Consider the following 17,022-nt stretch of genomic DNA (forward strand, 5'->3'; position numbering starts at 1 on the left):
GGTGGTCAGGACATTTACTCTATCTAGAGACTGAGCAGCAGCTCGCAGGGGCCAACGCACCAGCCCACAGAAAAGAGAGAGCCCGGGAATGCCTTCAGTTGCTTAAGAGTAGGAATCCCTCCCTCCTCCGAAGGCATTGTTGGAATTGAGAAGGAAACTTATTTCCCACATGGCCACTTTAATCACTGGAAAACATGTTCGGTTAGACTTAGAGACATCTAAAAAATCAAATATATACGATATGCTGTCATGTAGCTCTGATGAGACAAAGTTGTCTCTCTGTACTTCTTTTTAAATTTTTTCATATTGAAATAAAAATTAACTAAAATATTTCCATGTATTATACCCCCTGTTTATCAGCCTTGTAATTAGAACCAACTACCCCCAAATCCACTAACTGTGTACACTTCTAGCAACTTAAAACTTTGTGTTGGTGTTATAATACAGTTTTCAAGTTCTCATGAGTTTCTCCTAACAAGCTATGATGTGTGTCTGACTTCTGTCTCCTTCTTTGTGATGCCTGCTCAGCCACGTGCACAGACACACAAAGACACAAATCATAAGACACGCACAGGCTGCTGTCAAATTATATAGACATTCATTGTCCCCATCGGGAGCTTTTCTCCCCTCCCAACTTCGCTGTGCTCTGCGTTCCGTTATATTAAAATGTTCGTAGAAAAGACAGTCTTAATTCCCACAACCTTGGCAGCCATATCAATCTTCCAGGCTTTGGAGAAAATCACTAATGAAGGGAGCGGCAGTTGCATTAATATTCCTCTGACGAATTGTCGAGGTTTGTGATACTCCATTTGTCAACGGTGACTTTCTGCAAAGTGAAAAGGCTTTTGAAACTTTGTCTCGTTCTCTAGCAGCAGAGGGTGGAATTCACGCTCCTCTGTGTGCGTGGCCACCATGTTCTCTGCTCTCATCCCTTTGCACTAAGTTATATGAGGATGCGACGCTTAGCCAGTGCATCGGGGGATGAGGGGTGTGCTTTGGTGAGTGTGTAGGTTCTGGAGAAGTCTCCATCGTCTCCTACTCAAAACACATAGCACTGCTCTGATTCTCACGGTCAAACTGGGGCCAGAGAATAACCGAAGTCAACGTGTTTCTAATTATGGTTGAGGCTCCAAGGAGTTTTGTCACAACATGTGGAGTATTTGACGACGACAGCTTCTCCATCTCTGGGGGGGGGGGATGTCAAGGTGGAACCTAGGATCTTTTGAGAAATACGTGGCCTTGACTGAACCTCCCATGGGAGTTCTGAGGGTAGCAAGCTTTGGTAGCTGGTAACCTTACAGAAGGAACCAGCTGCTCTGGGGACCTGGCGAGAGAGCAGCAGGAACGCTTTACTGACAATGTACAGAAACGCACGCAGAGCGCATCTTCACCCCCATCACCAGCTGAGTGAGCCAGGCTTGTCAGAAAGCAGATCACAGAGCAGAGATGGCTGGGGATGTTAGTAAGAACTTGTCCTTGCAGCTGTTCTTGGCAATACTTCCACTGTTTGCATACACAGCCGAGCAAGACACAAGATGAACATAGCCAACCGGCAGGCTTGCCTTGGCTTTGACTGTCGCATGGCTTCTAAGTTGGCTGTGTGAGGGCATGTTTGCAACGTTAAGCCAGAGCATATTATTAAACACAACTTAAACACACTCCCATTAAGAGACTGCTTTAAAAATTACCGGTAATAGCAGTAGGTCCTCCCCCCCCCCCCCGCATACTTTGTTTAAGACACAAACTAGCTGGGGATTGTCCAATTGTTATCACTACAAACTATAATAGTCCCCATAGGGAGGAAAATGGATCCTGGAGTTCGGTGGGTGGATTATCATTATATTAAATAGGGATTCAGACTGTATCAGACCCTGACAAAACAACCTTTGTTTTTGTAATTGCTTTACATGGAAATAATTAAGGATGAGGAGAAAGTGGAGAAGACACGGAGGTACTGATGCATGCTGGGATGGGGGTTGTAAACACGCACTCCTGACTGGAAGGGCAGCACAGACTTCTCTTCCTTGGCGAGGATTTGACTCGCCTGGGTATTCGGTTCTTCCCTCTCACTCTGCCTTACTCCATCCTTGCTCCTTTCTGTCCTGTCTTCTCTGGGAACAGTGTGCTCATTTTGTACACTTCACATGCACACGCCATGATCTGGGTCCCACATGTGACGTGCCTATCGACGCGATGTTCAATGTTCTAGAGTCTTCTCCTATTATTTCATCTTTGAGAACCCACTTTGGTTGACTTGAGTCATCAGTAGACATATTGGTTGGACAAAAGGTAGTGAGGTGAATACAGGGGCGTGGATCTGAGGAACTGGATTAAAATGCTCTTGTGTGAAAAAGACTGAGCTATTTCTATAATATAATGGGAACTCAATAATGCCAAGGTCTCTATCCACTATGTATGTAAAGCATTTTTAAGTCTGTAGTGCATTTTTATAGTTAATCGCACCCCAGTCCCTAATAATAACAACTGGGTACTCTCTAGCTCAGTCAAGCCACCAACTGTGAGCAGATGCAGAGGCACAAAGAAGGTGAGTGAATGTGTGAGGTTTGGGAACTCAGATCTCCACATTTGCAACATCACTTTCAGTTCCTGGAGAAACAGGTGTCCTGGGTTTGAGTCAGGAGTTCAGTCTTAAGGTGTGCATAATAACCTAGGGCCCTGGGTTCTGTCACTGCAGGTGCAGTTTCAGAAAATGGAAATGAGGAAATTGGAACCCTCATGTGTTGCTGGTGATTGACTGACAACATTGTGCTTGGCAGACCCTCAACATGTCTTTCCTAGGATTTACCAGTCTCGCACAAGAGCAATGGAAGCGAGTGTCACCACAACAAATGTGTACATGTGTGTTCACAGCTGCAAAATTCTTATAAGTCAATGAGTCCCAAGCCCTTCACCGGGCAGAGGATCAGATAAGTGGTTGGTTCGTGCCATGTCTGTACACTTTAGGATCATTCAACAATGAAAAGGAAGTAGTGACAAATGGCAGAGAGAGAGAGAGAGAGAGAGAGAGAGAGAGAGAGAGAGAGAGAGAGAGAGAGAGAGAGAGAGAGAATTAACCTTTTAAACAGGATGCCAAGTGATAGTCATGAATTAGATTGGCTGCACTTGTGTGGAATGCCAAGATTTGTTAACTCAGAGTAGGAAAGCAAATTTTTGTGCATGTCTGGGACTGGGAGTAAGGGAAATGTGAGATAAATACTAACCGGGGCATGGGAAATATCGTAAAATTAGATTGTAGTAATAATTGAAACACCGTGAACATACCAAAGCTCAGTGAAATTGCACATTTGGAATTTCAGTATATGAATTTCAGTTCAACCGAAGCCATTAAATTACAGACTGTCTATGTTTCTTCCACCTCCAGGCCCAGCTTCAGTCATCAGCAATGACGATGACTCTGCCAGCCCCCTCCACCACATCTCCAATGGGAGTAACACTCCATCTTCTTCGGAGGGCGGTCCTGATGCTGTCATTATTGGAATGACCAAGATTCCTGTTATTGAAAACCCCCAGTACTTTGGCATCACCAACAGTCAGCTCAAGCCAGACACATGTAAGTGCAGCTGTTTATACTTATCAATCCATTTGCTGCATAGTTGTTTCAATGGTTATGTTTATCGGAGTCTCTGACTAGACTGGCCGGGGGCTGAGGGCAGTGAAATCTTTGAGGATCTGTGCACTCTTTGGCCTCTAGGCTAGATTCTTTCATTTGTCACTTAGGGGAATTCTCAGGGTCTGTCTCCTGCTGGGCTGGGAACTGGAGTAGATATGGACTGCTCTTGGAATCCGTTTTGCACAATCATTTGTCAACATGAAGTTGTAATCAAGCATTCTTATCTAGAGAAGGATGAAGACAGAAAGCAGAAGTGTCGTTAGAAATGCACACACATCGTTTACAGTTGACAGGCAATTGATGTAATATAAATCTGGCTTATTGAAGGCAATTAAAGCACACATTCTAGGCAGCCAGGAAGGCTCTGTGTTTCGTACAGGTGGTATTGATTTGGGGGGTAGTTCTGTGTACTTTTCTCAGTCCTAATTTCTAGCATCATGGGGCCCTGTGATGTCACAACAGTTACATCAAGTAGTGTGAGTTGAATATAAGAAGGAGAATGGCTTTTACTTCTAATAATTATGTTAACCCAGCAGCCTTTACTGGCAACGCTGGGCCCATTCTCCTATCTTCTGAGTCACTGACCAGATATAAAACATGGAGCAAGACCTTAAGAGCAGCAGAAAATTTAAAGCACAGTGAACACACAGGCTTTCTTCATTGGGACACAGGACTTCTCTCATATGAATAAGAGGTCTTGGGGTTAGGACATCAGGTGGTCTTAATCCAGGGGCTCTCTGGCATAGATGAGGTGGTTGTCCTCTGTCTAGCCACTCCTCCATATCCTGCCTATGTTCTGCTCCACTGCACTCTCTCGGAGGTTAAGGAGGACAATGATAACGTTAGGTTTAAAGACTGATTCTTGGCTGAAAACTCATTCGAGGAGAGGCCTTAGCAACGACATATCTCTGTACATAAGAAACAGCTATCTCTTCCTTCTATTCACTTACATTTATCTCAAGGCATGTTTAAGATTGGAGATGGAGGGGCTGGTGAGATGGCTCAGCAGGTAAGAGCACCCGTCTTGAGTTCAAATCCCAGCAACCACATGGTGGCTCACAACCATCCGTAACGAGATCTGGCACCCTCTTCAGGAGTGTCTGAAGACAGCTACAGTGTACTTACATATAATAAATAAATCTTAAAAAAAAAAAAAAGATTGGAGATGGAACCAAGTATCAGAGATAACAGTATTATAAGTTTGTGACATGAGAGACCAGGCCCCACCAACGATTTTACCTGAGTTTGTTATATGACATGAGACATATACAAGGATGCTTAAAGACTAGTCTACTCCTTGAACATTAAGTGTGGTTCACATTCATTGTGTTCTTAATTCTAATAGCTATGGTGCAGTCAACGGAAGAGGGGATACTGCTTAGGCATTCTTCTTAGAGTTTGGCATTGTCAGGGATACTCGAGATGCCTGCCTAGCAGACATCTCAAATGGCAGTCAAATACGGAGAAAAAGCAAGATACGGCTGTGAGAGAATCTGGGGTCTTTCCCTTAGGAGTATCTTATCTGACACCACCTTCTCCAGGAAGAGTAGGCTGTGTGGTACTTGTATCAGCCCAAGGCTAGAGAGTGGAGTTGACTAAAACCAATATAAAGTTTGCTTTCCTTCTCAGTGGAGGAGAAGTTAGGCTGTGTCATCAGGCAGAGACTGTTGCTCCAAAGTGTCCAATAAGAACAAATAAGCAAAAACAATAGACACATTAATATGGACAGAGGCAAGAACAAAGGGCATAGCTTTACACCAAGAACCACAGACAGCTAAGGACGGCTGAAAGTGGAAGAAGCAGTCTTCGCTGCGGGGGAGGGAGTATATGAATTGATTATCCAATGCCCAGGGACCAGCCTTGAAAACGCAATACAATAACACATAGATTGCAGGTTGTATATATTTAAGAATATATCTCTGTTATTTGTCTGTCTATATCTATCTATGTATTTATGGATCACCTATCTACCTTTATGTCTGTCTGTCTGTCTATATTTATCCATGTATCTATGGATCTATAGATTATCTATCTATCTACCATCTATCTATATACACACAGACATATATATATATTATGATCTGTATATATGTAACAAATTATACATAACAACAATTAATGAAAAAAGAGGCTGTGAATTTGAAAGAGCAAGGACTGGGTATTTGGGACAGTTTCTAGGGAGGAAAGGAAATGGGGAAAATTGTAAATTATGTTATAATCTCAAAAGATAAAAGAAGTAATTTTTTGAAAAGAAAGCTTCCTTTATTCACCGGAAGATAATTATGCAGAAGAAGTGGGTGGGTGGCCACAGAGTTTGTGACCCCACTGGAAGTCTTCCCTCAGAGTCCCAAGAGGAAGTTTGCAAGAGCCATCTTTTCAATCGAGAAGCCATGGGGATTTTGGAAGATGTTTTGGTTATTTTTGGAGGTCTTTTGGTTACGTGGCTTAGTGATGATGTCCCACCCACACATGGAAGGGGTAACTTCTCCTCAGCTTCCAGCCTCTGGCCTGGGCCCTGCAGCACCAAGTCTCTCTGGCGTCCCCTTTACAATGTCTCACTGAGCCCTCTACCCAAAAATCCTTCCAGGCTTAGTACTCGCAGACACATCTTATCTATTTTCCAGACATTGTCTTTGATGATTTTTGAAAACAGTTCTAAAAACTTACAGATCTTCCATGGATACTCTATCAAAGGAATGGGAACAAAGGAGAATTTACCCTGTCCCACCCTGTTTTCACGACATGCCTCATTCCAGTCTGTTCACTACCTGTGTTGTCCTGTGCTGTGTCTGAGTATGGCCACATTTGACTGAGCGTCTCTGCAGTCTTGCTTAAGTTCAACTTTAGCTCTGGGAAAGCAGTGACTTTACTTGGTACCCTTAACCTAGCAAGGACATAGTGGGTTTCTGACATCAACCAGATGCTGACCAGATGTGGCTATCTATTGCTGAAGTATTAGTTACCAGTGGATTTGTAACAAAAATTCTACACAGTCCTTTTTTATTGGTTTTATTTCTACCAAATGTGTGTACACACTGTTTGTTATTAGATATACTTTTAACAAAGTATTAGGCAACTTAACTTAGAAAAATAAGATCTCTTGGGAGGCAGAGGCAGGTGGATTTCTGAGTTTGAGGTCAGCCTGGTCTACAGAGTGAGTTCCAGGACAGCCAGGCTATACAGAGAAACCCTGTCTCGAAAACCCCCCCCCCCCAAAAAAAAGGAAAATAAGATCTATGAAATCTTCTTTGACTAAACAAGACACAATCATCCCAATTAAGCCATTTCAAAGCTCACTCACAGAGACTGCACATGTAGCAGTATCTCTCACTCACAGAGGCTGCACATGTAGCAGTATATCTCACTCACAGGGACTGCACATGTAGCAGTATATCTCACTCACAGGGACTGCACATGTAGCAGTATATCTCACTCNACTGCACATGTAGCAGTATATCTCACTCACAGGGACTGCACATGTAGCAGTATATCTCACTCACAGGGACTGCACATGTAGCAGTATATCTCACTTTCGGTCCATGAAGTTCTGAGAGATTCGTTTCAGATAGGTGATTTTTATTGACTATCCTAAATGAACCAACTTCTAATAACCTCTCAAGGAGGACTCTTCCCAAAAGATGCTTTGATGATGACAAAAGAATTATTACAAAGGTTCTGAAGATGGCTTAGCCTTTTCCTCATGCTCTTCAGGCAAATCTCACTACACTGTGTATCACCACCATTGTCTGAATCCATCACAGGCTTGGCCCAAACACTATTATGACCACTGATCTTTCCTGAAGCTGAATGCTGTGGCCAAAGATGTTGAGTGTAGACTCCACGTTTTATATCACCAAGAGAGAAATCTGCTTCCTTTCATTCAAGTGTAAGAGTACATTCTAGATGGTGCATTCCAATACATTAAGTATCCACTGATAATGTGTAGTACTCCTATGGTGTAGGAACTAGAGTGTTGGTGGAAGTGATGGCTCACTCCCTGACTGCAGTGACACTCACTAGGGAGGCTGAGTTGAATTATCACATGATCTAAAACAGTGTGATGAGCATTGAGATAGGCTGTGCTACAGGAAGGTCCAGATTAGATCTAGATTTTCGGGAATCTGGTGAGTCAATAGGAAGAATGGGGTGTCATGGAAAAATAATATGAATTAATAAAGTCTGTACTGGGGCATGGGTCTGGTGTGACCAAATGCTCCAATTTTCCCTGAGATTGCAATTTATTTATTTATATATTTGAATTGTTCAAGATTTCAAAGGCTAAGCAGGGCAGGTAAGAATTCCTTAGCATGAGTCAGATGTGACTGCTAGTGCCCCTCCAAGTTGGGCCTTAAGGCCCCTGCTGTAAACACCTCATTTGGTAGACAACGCTTGGAAATGGCTCTGCCAAAGTGATAGAGCTTCAGTCCTCATGTAGCTTTGCTCTAAACAGTGAACAACAACAAGCGACCATCATCAGATTAGGGTTCTTTAAATCATGCATATGATTGCTACGATGAGGAGCAATGAGCAACCATGCCCTGAGACATACTTTTGAGCTATCAGGAGCTGTGTGGTAATTTTCATTTACCAAGTCCAGAGATGGTTTGCAAGATTCTTAGAGCAATGTGAACAGAGCTGAATTGCTCCTGAGCACTTTCCAATAGAAAGTCTGTCTACTTTATTGCAGGGCCCAGAGGTTCCCCCAAGACCGCCTGATAATAATTTGGTATTTGGAGGCTCCTGTGTCACTGCAGGAACCAAAGGAGGCTAAATCCAAGGCTGATGGAGGAGAAGAGTTCTATGGTTATCTGCAAATTCTGGCCAGACAGCATCTGGAAGTCACTCCTTAGCTTCCATAACTAGCCAAGCAAGAAGTTGCCTTCCCAGGACAAAACAGAGTGCTGTAATGACTAAGCCCTCAAAGTGCTGTGTCCCTTAAACTATAGACCATCTCCTCGATCAATCAGGATGGCAAGATGGAGCTGAGGAGCTCAGTAACATCAAGTCTGGAGTTGGTCTTTATTCAACTAGCCTGTGTAGATGTGTCTGAAAATCACAGTGTCTGACAGCATGGGGTGGTTGACCAGTAGGACTTACAGACTTGGCTCCAGGGCAGCTGTGTTATCTTCTCCTTGCCTTGCCTGTTGAGAGGGATTTTGACAGGGTGTGATGGGAGCACACCTTCTGAGCTGAAAAGCAGAAACAAATCCTATTAACCAGCGAAACTCCCAAACTGTGTCTTGAGTTGGTGGGTGGGGTGGTGTTTCATCCGTAGACTTACTGTTGTTCCCCAAATCGTGTTTCTTTCCACAACAGCCTTGTAATTATTCTTGGGTTCTAAACCCTGTGCCTAAATGTAAGTGGGGTTGTCTCTAAGACACACCCTCATATCTTTGTCTTGAAGAGCATGTCCTCTGCACACACCTATGGCTAACCACTCTTAGAGGCAGATGCATAGCAAGAATTTTAAAGTTGTTTTACATTTTCTTTGAAGGTTGACTTTACTTTCAATGAAATGGACATTTATTGCCTCTCGCAGTGTGGTCCCGTGTTTCTTCAGGTATAGCTGTGTGTTTCCCCCACTGATCAGAAGCTTACTAGACAACTGCATAGGTAGGCACAGGCACACTGGCCAGCCACGGTGCAGGAAAGCTCATGTTCTGAAGAGAGGGGACATTTGAGCAGGCGTTGAAAACGTCACAGAGTCCATGTCCTATTCTCCTTAACTATAATGTCCACTCTGTCACTCTTCTCCCAACAAAGGCCAGTGAGAGCTTTCGCAAAACGACAGGGGTTTTCAACACATTTGAGAAGCTGCTTGGAGCATACACGAGCAAAGGTTCTGCATTCCATTTAGGACTCTAGAAACTCAGAACATCAGGGAGCTGCACCAGGCCATGTCACACTCCAGTGCTGTCACATGACTGAGGTCAGACTCCAGTGCAGTCACGTGACTGAGGTCCATCTCAGTGTCAGGGCCAGGGTAGAGCAGTAGACACTATTGGTTTAGAGTTCTTTTACCTTGATTTGTTATTTGTTTTAACTTTAAAATTTTTTTCATTTATTAAAGCACTTAATTGGCCAGGAAAAAACTGCTTTGTTGGGTTGTGTGCCCTGGAAGGCTGCAGCCTACACTTCACACAGAAGCTAAGTCTATTCTACCCAGCACAAGGCTAGGATAGAAAGAATAGTTCTTCGGGATGCTTAGAAGTTGCTTTGTTTATTGCACACTGCGTGGACAACTCATCCTGTGGAGGCCACCATGGCACACTGCTGCATTCTGTAAGTCCCGATACAGTTCTTGGTGCCGTGGACCCCCATTGCTAAGTACAACAACCCGATATCATAGTCAATCTCAACTCCAGACAAGCCAGTAAGAAACTATGGAATAACGCTTTAAAAAGCATCTCGCATCCCCTAGAAAAATGGGGAAATGAATACACGCCGCATCATTGCATACAAAGTGTAAGTCATGTAACAAACTTCACTAGATGAAGATTTCTTAGCAAAGCACTTTGAAGCACATTCATAGCTAAGTAAAATCGCATTCTTGGCTTTTCACTGGGTGATATTTTTATTTAAAAAAATGAGAGAGAAAGTAATAGCACCCATCTTAGGATACTTAGTCCTCCTGCAGAAAGCACCCCAATGCTGTACTTGAGAGCTGAGAAGCAAAACCAGCCATGATTATGGATGCAGGCTGAGAGGCCATGCTTCTACTCCAGCATCCTCCGCCCACCAAGATAATCACATGCGCACCCAAGCACATCAGCAGAGTCAGTCTGAAGCTTCCAATTCACCAGTGATGATCTGGGGTGTCCCAGTGTATGGAGGGTACGGATACAATTGGTTCAACGAGACGGAGCCTGGCTGGAGCAGTTGCATTAGCATCACGAGCCTAGCTGAGCTTCATTTCTCGAATGTGCCAGCAGACTGTGGACCAGAACCATCACAGCAAACACAAATGTAAACCAGCAGCCTGCCTCGTGTTGCTAAGAAGCACACGTCACCCAGAATCTCTGGACAGTTGAGTGTTCCTCCAGTAGAAGGCAACAGAGTTGAAGGTTGTAAGGCTCAGTGCTTTAGGAACTGTCCCAAAAGCCTAGGCTTTCTCATTGTGAGACACGGTTGTCTCTGAATTACTGATTCTTCCAGCTTAGAAGTGGCCCTATGGGTGGGCTGCTTTTAGGATCACTTGTTAGACTGGGACTCCACCCCAATTCTTGGTTGGTGAACTGTCAACCTTCGAGCTCCATGACATTGCGGTACTGCTTTTGTTGATTCCTTTGGTTTTGCTTTTGGTAGTCATAACTTCTTTCCTATAGAGGTGACTTTGCAGTATCCCGCAGACAAGAAAAGCTAGGGGAGACAGTACTTCTCTGAGCACTCAGATCACCATGAGTACCTGGGCAGTTTGTCTTTAATTTGGAGAACACATTGGAGCCAAGGTAGCAGCCCAAAGCGATACTTAGTAATATCTGTTCTCTGTGGCTGCATCTATTGCTGGGGAATGCTCTATGTTTTGTTGGGTGTAAGCTCTTGGCCTCCTGTGTGGAAGGAAGGATTAGAAGATGGTATACATAAGAAAGCAAAGAGGAATCTAAGTATTAGGGTGACGGCCTGTCCTGGCTGGCTCAGGGCTGCTGCAGTTCCCCTTCAGTGTGACAAAGTTCAATTTTAAATTGGGAGAGTCTCAGGCAAGCCACAGAGAGCTGGTCACACTAGTTGGTATAAACCTGATGAATTTTTTTCTAGTAAGACAGAATTATAATCTTAATCACACCAATTGCCATTAAGTGCCCTAAAATAAGATAATTTGAATTAAAGATAAAAAGTATAGCATAAATAATATAGTAGAAAACTTGAAAGACACAAGGAACAAAGGTGACATTTTAGCCACCTATAATCCTATCAGATATAGCTGCTGTCGCTGACACAGTCAGGCTTGGGGATGTCTGGTCTTGTGAGCAGCCTATCGCTATCGAGCTTACTGTAGCCCTGAGCTTAGTGTGCCCCTGCCCTGTATTCAGTGTGGGCATTGTTAACATGTCTATAGAGTGGGCTGACAGCAAGTATGGAGGAAGGATCTGTCTGTAATACTGCCAGCCTACTTACTACTTCTAACTTGCTTGCAGTGCAGAGAGGTTGATGTAGAACTAGGAGCTAGGCATGGCAGACATATTACGTCTGATGGAGGGGGGGGTCTTAAGTTCAGGGAAGGCTACTCTTTCATATGCTGAGTATCAAGAAGATACGAGCCCTGTGCAGTGGGCTGGGAAATCCTGTAGACAAGAAGCTCTCTTGTTCTGACAAGGCAGACAAGGAGTTCAGGGTCAACACAAGGTGATTTGTGACCCTCAGTTCTATTTGTCCCTCAGGAGCACCATGGTTTGTTCCCCATGTAACGCTCCAGGAACCTAGCTGGCCCCTTCCAGGGTCTACAGGATCTTAAAAGGTCAGGCTGGTTACATTTACAGTATCTGGGCATGGATTTTTCTTCTCCTTGGGACTCCTGAGTTGAGAAAGGACCTCTGGCAGACAGGGGTGTCCATTCAGACTTAGCCAAATTTAATGGACTGGCTGCTTGGACTTCCGGATGCTTTCCATCACACTCACTTGGCCAATGACTTTCCCTATGCATTGAAACAGAACCCAAGGTTGTTATTAGATGATGTTGGCATTTTGGCTGAGCACCACATATTCCCAGTGTCCCAAGTCTTCAAACTAGGGAATATTTTCATGAGAGGAGGTTACAAAATGCCACCTAGACAGTTTTCCTACAGAGTAATGGATGTTTAGTCAATCTATACTTCTGAGATTTTTCCTCTCACTACAATGCTTCACTCTTAGAGTACATTGGTCTCCAGTCTACTTGCAAAGGAAAAAGTACCCAGGCAGGACTGAAAATCTAACCCAGTACCTAGGTCAGCTGGGCTGCAGGTCTCAGAATCCTCGACCCCAAGTTTACTTCCTTGAATACAACCCCACTTTCTCAGCCCCCCCCTTGTTTTTCTGTCCTGGGTTAATGAAGCTAATGGTTTTATTTCTTTCTGGTTCCTAGTTCCATCAATGCCGTCCTCTTATATTTGTAGAAATAACCATGAATAGCTGCTGTTTAAATGGCTTTTCCGTGTTCCCATGGCCAAGTAAAGAGCAAAAGCCTTCCTTACACGCTTTTTGTTTCATAACACCGTGCACTGACCTTCACAGATAGGCGCTGGCTTGGAAACAGGAAGACAATCATGGTGTGAAGATGTCCATGATGACTAGCTAGCCAAGTCTTAGCATTCTAAACTCCTGAACTCTGGGAAGGAAGACAACAGCCAAGTGGCAAAGGAAATAAGATTGTCCCCATCTTGCTGAATTTCCCTTCTTTGGGTTTGTCTATAGTCTGCTATCTATATTCCCCAGTTCTTGTCAGTGGATCTTACCTACATTTGGGTCTAACAGTTGATAAACTGAAATTGTCAGTCATGTTAGGATCCTAGCGTGAGCTGCTTTCACCCACTTCAGCAAAATCCACATTGTGGCCTAGGAGGTCTTTTGTGCAGTTTTCACCCTACCACGAGGAAGAGCTTCAGGGTCGGTTTCCAGGTTTCGTGAGGCTATTTCCCATGCCATATTCACATTTGGAGAGGAAGGGTTTGGGGCCGTTGAGTATGGGTTGGGTTGGCGTTCCTTCATGAAACCCTCATGTCCACAGGACACACTCTGGGTTATGCTGCCTCCTTGCTGTAGGCAAGAAGCCCCACACTCCCTAAACAACTCCTGCCACTGTGTAGGTCCCCACCTCTGGGGCTACACAGGTTCTAGTGAGACAGGATACGGATGGGATAAGGCTGAATGTTGCCACAGCTGAGTGTTGGGAGACTTCATCCCATCTCCCATGGCTCAAGCAACAGAGCTCACTCAAAACATGTGTACTGTCTTCCTCTGAGAAACTCCTGTGCTGGTCTACACGGATGTGTGGTTGGTGGGACTTGCAATATTTTCCTGTATTGGCTTGCTTATGCTAATGAGAACTGCTTTACTGGAACTGTAACGTTGATCATTCAGAGCCAAATGCATATTCTAATAAAGACAAGCGTGTCGGATGTCTGGCCTCCAGCTCTGGTTTTGTCACATTTCTTAGAGACTTGAGGGTATAATTTACTGTTGGAATTCCTGGAAACACCCCATAAAGTCCCCTAAGAGTTGTCTCCATGGGTGACAGGTGTCCCACATAGCCCCTTTAGATTGCTTGCATTTTCCCCCACCTTTCTTTAGATAGAGCCAGCCCAAGGGGCGCGGGAGTGGGGTGGAGGTTTGGGGGGAGGTGAAGGGGGGGAGACTACCACCTGAAGCATGGAGTTCAGAGGGATGCCGAAATCTCAGCACTCAAGAAATAACATTCCCACACCACATTTAAAAGACAAGCTGTAAAAGAAAAAGTCTGGGATACAAATATCAGAATCTTAACTGAGGGCATCCATGGGGTTGGGGACAGGAGGGAGATGTGTCCCTATGGATCAGGGTCAGACCCTGCCTTCCAGGAAATGTCAGGTTGTGTTCGTGCCGGACACTTGCTTTCACTTGTATGTTAATCCTGCACTAAGCAGCCACTCACTTTGATGACTGGAGAGGTTTCGGTGTTCTTGAATTCTCTATGTGAGGATCTCACTTCCTCGGTGGCCCCGGATCGTATGTAAACCTCTGCCTGCTGGAAAGCTCTGTGTTGTATACAGAAGCAGCTCAGCCGATTGTCCCTAGGTCTTCTCTCCTTTCCTGTGTTTCCGGTCTAACTGTTCCTCCACACTCACTACCTTTACTCAGCCCTCGAAGCAGAGTCCCTAACGTGCCTTTGCTCAGCCAGTGTTAGCATCTGCCCCATGACCCATCTTCTGATGTGTGCTGAGGAGTCTGTGGACATGCGTGCTTATCTCATTGTATTTTTTTAAAAAAAAAAATGTGACCTTCCTCAGTGAGACAGAAACAGGCACATACACAGAGGCAGGAGAGAGGGGAGATGGAAGGAAAGAGGGAGGAAGAAAGAGATAGAGACAGAGACAGAGAGAGAAGAGAGCAGAGAGTGAGAGGAGAGAGGGGGGGGCAGAGACAGACAGACAGAGAAGAGAAGACAGAGAGAGAGAGGAGAGAGAGAGAGAGAGAGAAAGAGAAGAAAGAGGCTTTTGCAAAGGATTAAAAACTGGGAAGTTAGGTTAGAACTTTCCATTAAATTTGGGGATAATTTGTGTAAGGGATTGGGTAAGACAGTAAGTGGGACTTTCTTTTTTCTTTCTTTCTTTCTTTCTTTCTTTCTTTCTTTCTTTCTTTCTTTCTTTCTTTCTTTCTTTCTTTTTTTTTTTTTTTTTTTTTTTTTTTGTTTTTTTGAGACAGGGTTTCTCTGTGTAGCCCTGGCTGTCCTGGAACTCACTTTGTAGACCAGGCTGGCCTCGAACTCAGAAATCCGCCTGCCTCTGCCTCCCGAGTGCTGGGACTAAAGGCATGTGCCACCACGCCCGGCAAGTGGGACTTTCTAAGATCTGCCACACCTTGTTTTGTTGCCTTACCTCTGGAGACTCACATTCAGCGTTACACTTGCCAGTTTAAGGAGGCACTTTTGGCCTTAGGTTTTTCTCCACTCATCCTGCTGCCCCTTCAGCCCATGAGCTCTTCCGTAATGTTCGTATTTGCTGCTTTCAAACCTCCTGTATCTAACTTATACCTGCCTTTCCCCTCCTAGGCTCTGTAGGTCATATTTTCACATAAAAAAAAAAATCACGCCATGCCTCCAGATAGATCTTTTCATCTGTATAACAAATGAGAACACCAAAGCTCAGATAGATTAGTGGGTGGAAATGGTCTGAAGTAATATTCCTCATATACAGGGACTCCAGGAAGTCAGACTCTTTCTGGCTTTGCCTGTCCTGTGGAAAATTAAATCCTCGAAGTTTCTAACTCTGCCAGAGGAAGTGCAGTGTGTGAGCTTATAGAGACATACAGGAAGCCACTCACCTCCACACAAGAAGGCCTTCAGCTGACAGTGCATTCTTGGCAGGCAATCCACTTGATGCAGCAGGAAAGGGTGTGGTTAGTAGGCCAGCCTGAGGAGCTGTTGTGAAAGGGTGGGCACAATCTTCCCGCCAGCGGGGATGGCTCTGTCCACCAGAGCAGTGGTTCTCAACCTTTCCAGTGCTACGGCCCTTTAGTACAGCTCCTCATGTTGTGGTGACCCCAACCATAGTGTTATTCTCATTGCTACTTCAGAACTATAATTTGACTACTCTCATGAATCCTAACGTAAATACCTGTGCTTTCTGACAGCCTTAGGTGTCCCCTGTGGAAGGGGTATCCTTACCAACACACAGATTGAGAAGCACTACATGAGGGTCTTTACCAGAAGTCCTGGAGTATCACAAATAGTGAGTTCTTAGTCCTGCTTTTTGCTAATTAAAATCATGTAATTTTCCCCTTCTTTTTTTAGTTTTGTGTGAAACCCAATCTGAAATTTTTGCCATGTTTTTTCCTCCTTAAAAAAGAAAAGAGCCGGGCGTGGTGGCGCACGCCTTTAATCCCAGCACTTGGGAGGCAGAGGCAGGCAGATTTCTGAGTTCGAGGCCAGCCTGGTCTACAGAGTGAGTTCCAGGACAGCCAGAGCTACACAGAGAAACCCTGTCTTGAAAAACTAGATAGATAGATAGATAGATAGATAGATAGATAGATAGATAGATAGATAGATAATAAAATTTTGAAAAAAGGAAAGAAAAGAAAAGAAAATCATAGAAAACTTTTTCCCAAGTGACTTTGCAACTACCATGCGGCCCTCCCTAGGTCACCTTGAGAACCAGCTTTCCAGAATTCTGTGCTTGCTGGACATGGCGAGCTATACTGGGGGAAGGCTGACCACCCTCAGTACCAGTCCACACCAGGCTTTTCCAGGAGCCCAAGCAAATGGAGGAGCTAGGTCTATCTTTTCATCCATGCTCTGTGGACAGAAGCACTTCCAAGTGTCTTGGGTGGGCTGACCCTCGGCGCCTTAATCTTCTCACATCTCCGGTTGGCTCACTGAAAGGCACTCACTGTTTCCTACGTCGTTAGGGAGTCTCTTCGAGAGCATGCATTGGCACTGATAAATACTATTATTTCCTGAGTATAACCAGGGACTCAATAAGACCAGAGAGCATCAAGGGGTTAATAGTCTGAGCACCTCTACCTTGACATACACAGGAATGGGACTTCTACTTATGTTTGTCTTTGGACAGTTAGAGCAATGGGTTTTCTCCAAGACAGTTGTCCAACAGTGGTTTCTGGGCTTGGGAAGTAACAGACGAGTCATGGTGCTGAGGCTAGCCAAAATGAATGATTATTTTCTGACCCAGAGTATATGCTCTTATTTCTATTGATCACTTAAA

General features: G+C 44.5%; 1 protein-coding gene across 3 annotated transcripts in view; it reads left to right on the forward strand.

Annotated features, from left to right (window-relative positions):
• Window positions 1-17,022, forward strand: part of Ntrk2 (neurotrophic receptor tyrosine kinase 2) — a 318,758-nt gene that overhangs the window by 175,669 nt on the left and 126,067 nt on the right. For 2 of the 3 annotated variants that reach the window (XM_021215214.2, XM_029547603.1), the window contains exon 13: window positions 3,383-3,571. In XM_021215214.2, coding sequence (XP_021070873.1) covers window positions 3,383-3,571 — 189 coding nt within the window. Of the gene's footprint in view, window positions 1-3,382; window positions 3,572-8,318; window positions 9,605-17,022 lie in introns of those variants that run through there. The other variant, XM_021215216.2, reaches the window with a different exon arrangement.

This window comes from Mus pahari, chromosome 16 (assembly GCF_900095145.1).
Source record: "Mus pahari chromosome 16, PAHARI_EIJ_v1.1, whole genome shotgun sequence".
Taxonomy (NCBI): Eukaryota; Metazoa; Chordata; class Mammalia; order Rodentia; family Muridae; genus Mus; species Mus pahari.